The 12,978-nt window shown below is 49.2% G+C and overlaps 1 protein-coding gene across 1 annotated transcript; it reads right to left on the minus strand.

Annotated features, from left to right (window-relative positions):
- Positions 1-248: 248 nt before the first annotated feature.
- On the minus strand, positions 249-9,369 carry LOC125724518 (rho-related GTP-binding protein RhoE). Its single transcript, XM_049001257.1, has 5 exons — positions 8,605-9,369; positions 7,956-8,043; positions 3,297-3,406; positions 2,634-2,768; positions 249-1,771 (listed from the first exon to the last, which is right to left on the minus strand). Exons 1-5 carry the CDS (start codon positions 8,752-8,754, stop codon positions 1,523-1,525), a joined length of 732 nt encoding a protein of 243 aa, XP_048857214.1. The 5' UTR covers positions 8,755-9,369; the 3' UTR covers positions 249-1,522.
- Between the last annotated feature and the right edge of the window lie 3,609 nt (positions 9,370-12,978).

Genomic DNA, 12,978 nt, shown 5'->3' on the forward strand with positions numbered 1-12,978 from the left:
CGACTGTGTACAGACACCTCAGAAGGCTGACATCATGCTCCGTATCTGATCGGAGAACAGCTCTTATTCACAGGGTGTATAATGCAAATTCAGACAATACGAGCTGACCAGCCACGCCTCCATATACTCTGACCAATCAGGAGGCAGGGAACCTACCACTTTATAGGGGATTAACAGCTTGTTGGTGTGGTACAGTCGAACAGACAAACAAAACAGGGCTTCAATCACAAAATCATTTACAAAAGGCATTTTGCGCTGAATTATTTATTTTGAAAGGAAAATATATACTTCAATAAATACTGCATGAACAATGATAGACAACATTCCAAAAAAATGAGTTGCTCTACATGGAACAATTTAACTTAATTAATTTTTTACATTTAAATAGAGAGAACATGAGCCAGTTAACCAATAATACTGCTCTAAACCTTACACCAGATCCATCTCACGGCTGGGGTTGCACTGATGCGGCTCTTAGCAAACGATAACTAAACCACACCAGAACAGGATAAACTTCCAGTTCGAACTGTTTAGTACCCAGAACTTAAGTTTGACCAAAACATAAAACTCAAATATCGTGCAGAAAAACAATTATAGGGGGAAAAAAATACATACAAAAACACTTCTTCATTGGTTTCTTTCCTATTTGGGTGCCCCCCAGGATCAAAGTGAGCTTTGCATAGTTGGGCACCTCAGAGCAAAGACAGCAGTCAGACCACAGGCGTCCCGATTAGGGCGCCAACCTGTGAGGATGTGCAGGGCGGCAGGGGTCCCACGCTCTCACCCACCCCACCACATGCATTTTGAGGGTCCAGTTAGGATCAACCTGCAGTGTCACCGCTGCCTCAGATTTTACTCTTTGGCTCAAACTATCCGCACAGGGTGTGAGGTTCTCACAAGACGATATGAAAAACTAGCATAACGGCTGATCTTTGTCACGACAGATTTGCAAAACAAAGGAGGTCCTGTTTTCACCTTTCAAACCCACGGCATAGGGAGGGGAGGGGGCATTTATTTGGGTCCACAGTGATTGGCTGTTCTTCCTTTTAGGAGAAACCTGTCCTTTCCCAGAAGCAAAGCTTAGCACCCTGTGCAAGGACGACGGGCCACGATTGGATAGCTTCCTCATTTCCCACAGAGGCTCCACCAAACCCTCACCACTTCCTCAGGAAGTGACATCACTTCCAGGCTGGATAAATTGAGGCAAGCAGGATGGGCTGGGCGGTCGACCCTTTGGGGCTCACAGAATATGTTATTCGGAAACTAGAGGCCATCAGAACTTGTGCCGGAAGGTGCCGGGGCCAGCCGCCTCTGGTCTGTGTCCCCCTGAGGGGCTCGTGGGGGGGGGGGGAGGGGGGGGCACCAATCCCAGCCTGGGCTTTAAAGTGCAGGAGTCCAAGGCTTGTCTCTTACTCCCCCACATCCAGGGGATCAGCAGGCAGGACGCCCTGCACCTCGATCCATCTTCATCGCCCGCACCTGGTGCTCACAAAACCGCAAAAAGGGGGTGGAGCCCAGCCAGTCACATGACCGCACAGCTCTTTGCCTTGTCCTTGCGCAGGTCGGACGTGACTGTGGAGAGCTCCGGCCGGCCCGCCATGTGGGAGATGCGCTTGGTGGCGCGCGGCGTCTTGCTGCGCTTGGCGTGCTTGCCGCTCTTGTTGACGCATGCCAGGGTGGCCACGTGGAAGATGTCCCGCACGCTGTTCTCCGACTGCAGTGCTGAGCACTCGATGTAGGGGGCCGACAGCTGCTTGGCCATGTTGGAACCCTGTAAGACAAGGTGGGCGAGTGTCACCCTAAACCATGGGGGCTTTGATCACAGAATGCCACACCCAATGACGGTGCTCACCACCATTAAAACCACACATTTAGGAGATGCTAACCAGCTAACTAGCTGTGATCCTCTGTTTCCACTCGCTGACAATTTAGCTTTTGAAATATGAGTGGGGGGAACAAAGTGAGTGAGTGAGTGTGAAGTGTCACACCAAATTACAGTCCACACCTGAACAGCTATAGCACTCTGCAAACATCATGTGATGGCAGGCAGCTTGTGGATTAAGAAAATAAACCTCAGATGGTTGTAGGATCAAGGCCCCAGAGATACACAGATCATCACAGTGGGGGGAGCGAACCCATCTGTCTGTATAAACAGTGACTGTTTGCTAAAAAACTAAACACATTTGAGTACCATTTCAGCAAACGTACTGTTAAAAAAAAGAAAAAAAAAAAAGCTGACAAGACCTGTCGGGGGGGGGGGGGGGGGGCATTCCCAGGTGCGGGGCTCAGTTTTAAAAAAATGCTGACATGAGAAAACCCTTAATGGGCTGGGAGCTTGTTTGAGTTCAGCTTCCAGGATGGAATCGCCATGGAGATCAGAACCGGGGAAAAAATAAAATAAAATTACAATAAGAGTCACACACTGAGCGGTTAGCAGTGGAGACCCCATCCTCTCCTAAAGCCTGCCAGTAAGACCAACATAGAAAGAAAAATACACACAGCAGTTAGATAACACGTCCAAGGGGAACACTGAGTGTACAGCCCCGCAATTTAAGACATTTTGGCAACAGGGCCACATTTTCTCTCTGAATGATTAAGGTTAAGCGGCACAGTATGAAGACCATGATGCTTACCTGATCATATGACACTGGCGTCTGCCTGTGATTGGACAGCTCCACCAGCGTGGTCAGGTCCGTGCGCAAGTCAGACTTGCAGCCCACCAGCAGCATCTTGGTGTTGGGACAGAACTCCTGGATCTCGCCCTTCCACTGCAGAGGAAGGAAGGGGCCACATGCTGTAATGGAGGGTGCGTCATCTCCAACCCTCTCACCACACATTGCCCTCAAGTGGTTCCAGACAAAAAATGCCAACAGGGACTAGACACTAGGCATTCTAACAAAACGCTTGGCTGAAACTCTCAAAGCATCATGTGACCACAGAAATTATGAGGTCACAGTATCATAGGTCAAAGTTCAGCTCAGCACCCCATGACAGGGCGTCTTTGTGTGTTTGAGTACGAGTTCTGTCACTGCCTGCATTTCCTCTCCACAAGAGAGAGGGCTAAGACCGGATCCATTGTGAGTAATCATGAGCTGGCAGGAGCTCGGCGCTCGGCTCCTCTGGCCTTGCCAGCGGTCACTTGACCCATGCGCGGAAAGAAAAAGGTTTTGAGCAACATGGGTCAAGCGAGCAGGACGTCATGTCAACAAACCGGAGAAATCGCTTCCTGTCTGATGACAATAAAGAAGGGGTGGGGAGTTACTCTGAGGGGGGTAGTAAGCTGGCAGGCCACTCACCTTCTTCAGCACGCTGTCCAGCGTCTCCGGTCGGCTGATGTCGAAGCAGATGAGCACAGCGTCAGAGTCTGGGTACGAGAGTGGCCGCACGTTGTCGTAGTACGGAGACCCTGAACGGCACAGATTATAGGCCGGTCAACATGACTGACAGCTGGATCAAAATGGATCCAAAATGCGCTCATCTACTAGCAGACTGCTTTTTAGGGACTTTCCTGTCTTATCGAAAGTAAGGGCTCCCCCAAAACATCCCCCCCAGAGGACAGATGACTAAACCTCGCAGGAAACTCACACCTCAGACCAAACCACCCATCTTACACTTCCTCAGGGCACTCTGGGCCATCAGAGAACATGGCCCCCTTAAGGGAACAACCTGCAAGTCTCTGGAAGCCAATGGGCTATTGTGCTGAGTGACAAAGGGAGCCCCACATCCCACCAGCGGTGACAGGGCAGTGCTACGAGCCAATGCCAGTTCGGGCACAGAAGTAACTCGGCTGAAGAACTGGGCTGCCCTCATGACCCGATGCAGAATCACAAGAGGGAGGCCCTTTGAGGTAACGGCAATTCTGAACCAGGGCACTAGTGAACTGTTAGAAGACTCTGCTTTGGGGCAATGTACAAAAACTAAAGAAGCTAGGAGGTGGGTGCTGGACGTGCTGTGGAACCTGTGTAGTGAAGCTCAGAGCTACAGAGCACCCCTAGTGGCGTGGAGGACGCCATGCATGCATGTTACAAATCCCCAAGAATGAAAACAGACCAAGACACAGCCAAGTATCAATTCTGAGGAAACCACTGGAGGTGCAGAATGAGATTCCCGCTGTGAGGACCAACAATACTGAAACAAAGACTGAGCCGTGGGTCTGTACGTGGGGGGAGGGGGGGCGGGGCGGTCCACAACAAGATGGCTAGTGGAAATCAAATATTGCAGTTCTCAGGCTAACTGGAAGTTACACAGACCGCCCACAGCAAGGTGTGGGAAAAGACTGCCTGCCTTCCCATGTCTCGGGCGGAGAGTCGTCTGAGAAAATGCTCGGGGGGGAAAAAAAAAAAGCCTGTGTATACATACAGACGGAGTACTGTCAAAGTAAAGCAGGACAGTAAAGTATTCTCAAACCCAGTGAAAATGATCACAAACCATATTAAAACAGACAAGCCAGTCATTTCAATCCATGTCAGTATGTATTTAAACCCACATTTTCTCAGGTGCTAACTGGCTTAGGAACATCATGGTGCTGATTCTGTCTGGGTTAAATCACACACACACACACACACACACACACACACACACACACACACACACACACACACACACACACACACACACACACACACACACACACACACACACACACACACACACTGCATGACCGTTATATCTGCAGTGCCTGTAACCAAGGCCAGAGGGCCAATTAGGCTTATAACTACTCCAGGTTTCTGCTCTGGAAAACACAACACTGCGGTTGACAATTAACACCCTGCGACCCCCCCTGGCCCACCCCACCCCACCCAGTGCTGTGGTAAAATCAGCCCAGCTGATGCTATCACTCAGGCCAGCAGACACCCCCCTCCCGCAGCTGTTAGCTGACAGACCCCCCCCCACCCCCAAATCAGCTGGGCCCAGAAACTGGGAAGAGAGGCCGCCATTCCAGTCGCTCTCCCACCTGGCACACCAGCCTCACCTGCTGATACACGTTCTGCTGACCCCCCTCCCCCACCTGACAGGCCGGGAGAGCCCCACCCCCTCCCCAGCGTGAGTGACGAGCACAGGCGACCCACAGGCCAGCACCTGCTGCAGAAGCGGCATTACAGCCCCCTACCGGGTCGGGTCATTTTTCAGGAGCCAAGATCCTCAGCAGACCATCAATCCACAGCCGCCACTGGGCCTGGGAAAAATGGCCCGTTAAAAGGTACCAGTTTGTACATTACTCAGGGCTCAACGACATCAACACCTCCAAGGGCAGGGCAACCTCCTTTCACCCACTGGCCCCAATCCCAGACTAACGAAATGCACTTGGTCGCCAAATCACACTCCAATTACAAAAATAGCAGCCATCCAACCCAAAGCAGCATCTCCCAGCTCTCCATACGCTCATATCACTGCTGCTGCAGCCTGGAGCTCAATCCCCAACGTTTCAGGACACTCAAGACGCGGCTTCAGGCTCTTGCAGGTCCAGCAGATGTTCAGTCACCAACAGACAGAAAATCATAATGCCACATCCCCAAATTCCGAAGGAGTCTACACACAGAGGCTCCCAAAGAAAGGTCGAGCCATCCAGAGAAGGAATGTTGGGAATGCTGCCGCGATCTATCCGACTCGAACCGGCTGATGCGAGCGGCAGAGGGGGAGCGATCGATGGCGTGAGCAAAGGGAAAGAATGTATGTAGAATCTGAGACCCAGTATACAGGAGAAGCTCAGAGCTGCCCAAACACAGCAGACACAGTCAGCACATAACAGGGCCAAATGTGCTCTACACATTCTATAGCGGCATCAAAACACAATCGCATGCAACCTTTGAGCTCACCCCCCCACCCACAGATCACAGCCAATCACAACCAACCAATGCCTAACTGGCCCAAGGGAGAGGGCAGGGGTGTCAGCAGGCTCATTAACTCCCTCACAGCTAATCAGGGAACAAAGGGCTTTGCCACTGCCCCAAGGAGCTCCCCCACCCAACTCCCAGCTCCTCTGCAAACAGGAAGTGTGTGGCAGAGGGGAGGGGGGATATTGATCAAGGTTGCCTCAGGGAGGTGGGGAGTGTCAATCCAACAGCTGCTCAGCCAGAGGCAATGCGGTATTAATTACCCAGAATCGGGAGGGCTGGGGGTGAAGACAAAGGATTTTAGCCACAAGTGCCTGCAGAGCAACTTCACCAGCGGGTCTGAAGGGATTCCGTCTGTTGGTGCTGCACCACTGGGGGCAGAGATCACGGGGAGCTGCAGATCTGCTGGAGAAGATCCTCGTGACCTTCCTCCAGATCTCCCTGACCTTTAGAAGTACCGACATTCCATGCATAACGCGGAGCTATTCTGTGACAAAAGATAACATTAAGATTCATTCCCGACGTGAATGGATCCAGCCACATTTGCTTTTCAGAACGGCAGGGAACATTCCACACCCCAACAATGATCCTACAAGAAGCTCCTTTGAATATAGAGCCTCTCTGGGCCAGGTCTGGGGGGGGGGAGAGAAACACACAAAGCACCCCCTGAACGACTCCCTTCCCAGACTGCCCACCCTCTTCACCGCTTCCAGACCATCTTGACTGTCAAATGCCGGACGAGTCCCTGGCTTTTGTGTCCCAAACAATAGGGGGGTGTGTGCGGGGGGGGAGGTGGGGGGTGCTGCTCACGTACAGCAGCTGTTCCTGGCTTAGGGCCAAGCTGCGTTACGGATTCAGACACGGGGGCCCAGTCGCAGTTTTACGCCACGGAGCACCGTCTTCTATTCACCATCCCATGCCTGTGACAAGCAGCTCAGATGTCAGTGGGAACTCAGGAAGTCCACCCCCCCGGCCCAGACTCAAAATTCAAAATGGATCAGTCATCAACCGGAATCCCAAAACGAGAGGAACCTCAATGGGATTTCCACTCTTTCTAGCGCACAGTGCCAGCGCTTCCCAGGAATGTTGCAGTCATGTCTGGGAAGCTCACTCAAGGATTAGACAGCCCCCACCCCCATCTCAGGCTGGGCAGGCATCTGCCGCTGCCTTTAGCCAATCACAGAGCCGGAATCTAGAACCCATAATCTGCTATGGCCAGTCCCAGCTCTACATACAAAAGCCATAAACCAGGATCTCGTACAAAATGACAGGAAGAGTTTTAACTGCATGACACCCAGACAAACCACGCCTCTCATAACGTCATCAAAAGCCTCACAGATTAGCTTCTAGCTTGCCTGGTGCCAAACGGAAGTTTTCCTAAATTAATGTAAAGCCAACATCCTCATTTGTAGATCAAAGGGTGATTAGCCACAGCATTTGGTCAAGGGGCTTCATATAAGGGACACTGGATGTGCCAGACCCATCACCAGTGGCAAACAGGAACAGCCCAGAGTATCCATGGGGGAAGTGGGCGGGATTCAGGCAGGGAGCAAAGCTATTGGTCCAATCACACGGTCAGCCCATTCCTCACATTCCAGCGGTCAGGAGTCACTCATACCATCTTCTGAGGAAAGCATTTCTCACGGTGCCCAGTCAAATCTCCCGATTTCATGCTGTCCCCCACAAACTCTGGCATCAGTCATGGTTTAAGCAAGCACTGATAAATATTTGACCTGCTGAGAAAGGCTCAGGGTCTGTTATGAAAAATACACCTTAAGCGACTGTAGGGGTCACCAGGGACTAGAGGAGCTGCGTAAATAAACAGCAGATCACAGTAAAACAACAGCGGCAGGCCCTGGTACAGCATTAGCTTAGGTTAGAGAACTAGCAAGAAGCAGAGAGAGATTTTGCCTGGGTTCCTAGGCACCTGAAAACACATCGTCACTAATCCCAAGGACGCATTCGAGTTTGGCACAGAGACAACAGAGGAACAAAGCAATAACTGAAGTATTACACATTTTAAAGGAGCCCAGGGCACTTTTGCACAGTTTATTAATTTATGAAGTTGAACAAAACCGGAATCGCAAAGCCCGGATTTTGCAGCGATGCTCCAGTCCTTACCTGAGGTGTCCCACAGACTGAGTTCAATCCTTTGCGTATCGATCTCAAAGCTGGCCGTGTAATTTTCAAACACAGTGGGGACGTAGTTCTGGATAGACAGACAAGCAAATAAAGTCACCATTAAAGCAAGCCAACCGAATACGCTCCCATCATAACCCGTGCAATGTGCCGCCAGCTTACTGCACGGATCTAAACGAAACAAAATATCTTTGTCATTATACGTGTACAACAAAACTCTGGTGCTTTCTTCATCTATGCTATACATTATATAATGATAGAGGTACAGTGAACTGTTGAGTTTGAACCAAATTGGCTTAGCGCAATTATATGTACTTTATATCTGCATTTAACTGCTAGCGAAGAGTTCATACCAACTACATCCAAGCCCAGTTACAACATTCATTATAAATTTAGCAGATGTTTATGTGTAATGCGACATACAAGTGAGAAACAGCACTTTGCAAAGACACGGCTGTAAAGGAGCCGAGAACGAATAAATCAGCCGAGCCGATCCCCACCGTGCGCGGAAACACCGAAACTTTTTTTTAACACCCGATTTCGCGTTAGTCACGCGCCAACAGGTCGGTAGCGTAGTACGCGGACTGGGACGGAGACGGGAACGGCAACTGGGACTGGGACGGGGACGCACCTCCGGGAAGCAGTCCTTCGCGAAGACGTGGAGCAGCGCTGTCTTGCCGCACTGGCTGTCCCCCACTACCACTATCTTGCATTTCACACTCTGGTTGGGATCCATCCCGGATTTAAGCGGCAGCTTCTGGCTCTGTCTTCTTTCCTTCATTGATGTGCTTTTTGTTGCTTTCAGGTAGTCCTGGGAAGCGCAGAGGTTCACGCACACAAAGGCAGTCCGAGCTCTCCCCCAGATAGCGGCAGCGTCCACCTGCCCCTCACACCGTAACTGTTTCGCCCAGAGTGGGATGTCCTCGTTTATATACCCGACGGAAAGCCGAGCCGAGCTAAGCCAGCCCTCCCCTTCCCCGCATTCACACAGAAAGGCGGCGAATGAACGGACCTGCGGGGAGAATAATTATAAGAACAGCGCCCCCTTTCGGGCACTGGGACACTCAACTCGTGATCAAATTAAGTTTCTAAAAATTCCCAGATTTTTGCTTCCATGCCAGTTTACCTAATGCTGTTTTAAAAAGGTCAGACCGTGTAAATATGAAAACGCCCTGCTCCTTGCACACATTTCTGGCGCATTGCGGGCCACATGTGGCGGCCCGAGATCCGCGCAGCCCCGGCGGCACCGATCTCCGCATGTGCTCTTCAAAGGCCGCCCGAGGCTGCGTTTCCTAAACACTCCCGTCAGGCTCCTGGTCCCAGCTAAGTAATTGTTAGCAGCTATGCTTTTGGGAAACGTGCCCCGGCCTGGACCGCTATGCCCATGTCTCAATTCCAGGCAAAACGAAGGGGTGAATTCAATTAACTTAGCAATTACAGAGTAAATTAGTTTTTGCGAGATAGGATTGGCTAGACGGCCAATAAATAAGGTGGGGGTCCTCAAATGCTCTGATGTTGATTTATTTTGAACGGTTTGCATCTCCAGAGGAAATAAGTGTTAAAAAAAAAAGTTCGTGTGGATTTACAAAACATTAATTCTTCAGTGTTAATTTCCCTGCGGGTTGTTATTACAGTTATCTTGGACAAATATAATAAATACTTAAACGACCCCCGTAAAACACTGGGACCCTGTGAGCCCCGACTTATTTCTACACGAAAAGCCACCGAGGTCCGGTGTGTCCTGTGCTTTTCACTCCAGGGAGGATTAACCAACGTAATTATCCCATTATACCTGTACCGAGAGTCAATCGCTCCTTCTTCAATGGCTCCACTGCTTCAAGTGTAAAACGTTGCCATTCAGGGTATAACTGTGCAAAGACTGTATTGTGTGAATTGTGTTGGGGTTGTAACCAGATAGATTACACATTCAGTTGTGATGGACACACCCTGGTGGGAGAATTACTATTACTATACTGATGATGATTGTTTGGTAAAAGATAAGCGATTTTATTCACAGCTTGGCTTCGGCAACTAATCACACCGAACCCAGATGTGTAAATATAAATGTACAGGATTTAGGCATGTAACTACAAGGGTGCGGCTTTATGGCCATTCGGACGGCAGAACAAATAGCGGAGATAACAGGGAGAGCTCAGCAATATGAGAATGTGACAGTGAGTGTGTGTGTGCGTGGATTATGTTTATGTTACATTGTGAGGATCAAATGTCCTCCACAATGTAATAAAAATCTTATTTTGACCTTGTGGGGACCATTTTCAGGTCCCCACAAAGATCTGTGAATGCAATAAAAAACTAAAACTGCCAAAAATTTATATTTTGTTTGGTTACTTATGCTTACGGTTAGGGCTGGGTAGGGGTGAATGGAGAGATATAATTGCAAACCTCTGTGTGTGTGTGTGTGTGTGTGTGTGTGTGTGTGTGTGTGTGTATGTGTGTGTGTGCCATTGACCCTCCAAGCGGAGGCAGGTGATGAGTCTTAACCAGGTTTGGGTTTCCCAGTTGCTCAGTTAATATGTTAATCGCTTAATCATTTTGTTTTCTATTTCATTTATATGGACAATAAGTGTGTTATGCTAATCCAGCCCCCGCCCTGCTCAGTCTGTGACCCTGGCTGGCATGGAGCTAGGCTGCTGTAACGCTGGAGAGGATCCATGGGGTGTGGCAAAGTGACGTATTCCTCTGTCACACAGACACTGGCTTTTTGTAACATTAATTTCCATGGTTGAAAAACCTTTATTAAGCTCTCTGTAGCCAGGGCATAAGGGCACTAAATAAAAACACACTGAATTGGACTGAATATTAATGGATTCCCAGCAGCCCTTTCCCCTAAACCCATATGCTCACTCCAGTTTTCCTGGGGAATCTGTCAGACTGAATCCACAAAAATGTAAATGATTCTGTGGTCTAGGGTCCAGTTACAAAGGAATTCAGACTGATTTTTTTTAGTGGGGAAATGCTGCTCTGTCTGGTAAAAGTGCAGTTTTACCAGTGCCAAAGCTAAATGCGGTAGAAGACCTGAATAATACCGATTAGCTTCAAACATCAGAGGTAACAAACACTATTAGCTCCATGACTGGCTATTTTCACGCCCTGCAATAAAATTGCAGAGTGCAAGTTATGTGGCTCCGGAAACCTGAAGGCTGCGGTTTTGGAGGTGGGTGGGAATGGGGGGAGTTTAGTGCCTGGGGGGGCCTTGGCTGTGGGCGGGCCTCGGCTGTGGGCGGGGTCCTGACTGGGGTTGTCATAGAGATTCTCTGTGTAATAGGTGATTCCTTAAGTCTCGAATAGGATGAAGATAAGAAGTGGTGGATGGGGGTGGGGGAGGTGTTGGTGGATGGGTGTGGTGCCTCCCCCCCTTACCAGACACGAATATCTCTGTTGATTCACAGCCCCCGGCATGCGACGGCCTGACAGGTGCGCCAGCAGTTTCTGGCAATACTGAGTGGATGGTTTTTCACAATAATTCCAATAGAAAAATGAGTGTAGCTTGTTCATTATCCTTGTGTTGAGTGAGATGTGAGCCAATGGTCTAGAGCTCCATGTTTATCTATGAGTTTCCATGGTGACCCTCATGAATAATCTTGGTGAAAGCGTCGGAAAAGTCACCTCGCGTTGTATTTTCAGGAGATAACTGCCCCCATGTGGAGCAAGTCTTCCAGATCCTGTTTTTCACAATTTTAATGCCTTCACACATCTAAGGCCCGTACAGGTCTTGCAGTTTCATAATTGTATCTGTTTCCTCAGCTGGCTACTCAGCCAGAGCGATTGCAGGTTTTAAAGCAAGCGGGAGATGTTTGAGTGTGAAACCTTTTGGCCACCCCCCCGTCCGGTAAATTCCCTGCATGACAGGGGTTCACTAAATACACCCACACCTTCTGCTCAATCCGCCCACTATCTAGGCTTCACTTGGTCACCATGCTTATTACGTCATATTTTGTTCCTCCAAGGTGACCCAGATGTACCGCAGGCAGTTTTACACGGCGGATTTAAAAAGAGAGGCATGACCTTACAGTGCCTCCTCAGGGCACATAACTCAAACACAAATGCAGAGCTCAGTCTGCGTTATTTGGCTTCACCAAATAAATGAAATCAAACTGACTTTTTCAAGCAAACACCTGAATACATATGTGTCTCTGGAAAATGCATCTGATCATTAAAAATTTCAGAGGATGTTAGCCGAATGTCAGCAGTTTTATCTCTACTACTATTGTTGACTGCCCACAAGCTGTTCCAGGAAACCAGATTTTTTTTTTCCTGTAAGATTTGTTTGACAGGACTTAGGCACCTTTGCTTAATGACCCTAATGAATCAGGACCTTCAGATTAACGAATACCAGCCCTAAACATCGACAGAAAAGGCAAGATGTTTTAATGAAGGTCATCCTGAGTGACAACGCAAAACGTAGTGGGCGGAACGGCTCTATACCCTCCACACTTTGATTAAAAAACAAGATCTACTTAGTAAACACAGGTCATAAAAACCACCATTTAAATCACTTCAGCACGTGAACTGGCCATATGGTTCACCACTGTGCTCTGCAAAATATTAAAGTGCCACATTGTTTAATTAACAGTTAACGCTGTGCACACCAGAGCCCCATTGTGATGTATTATGCATGCTTAATCTGTGTGTCGTGATCCTCATGAGACTTTAATGAGTGAATCAAAGTGCGGCCTGTCTGACGGTGGGGGTCTTACTCACCCGTGTGAAACGGTTCTTCTCAGTGTTGTCTTGATGTAGAAGGAACCGCTTAAAACCTGAGATGCAGATACGTTGGGTGGCTGGTTATTATTCAGGATCTCCATATCGAGACCAGTTGGACCTGCTGTTCATTGTAGTTCACCCAACATGGCAGCAAATGTGTACCATGGACCCACAGCGGGGGTCGAATGTAATGCTTCCTCACCTCCTGTGCGGCTAAATCAGAGAACAGGCATTTGCCTGAAGGTGACACCAATTCCCAATTCTCCTTGTTGCTTCTCAG

This window comes from Brienomyrus brachyistius, unplaced genomic scaffold (genome assembly GCF_023856365.1).
Source record: "Brienomyrus brachyistius isolate T26 unplaced genomic scaffold, BBRACH_0.4 scaffold57, whole genome shotgun sequence".
Lineage (NCBI taxonomy): Eukaryota > Metazoa > Chordata > Actinopteri > Osteoglossiformes > Mormyridae > Brienomyrus > Brienomyrus brachyistius.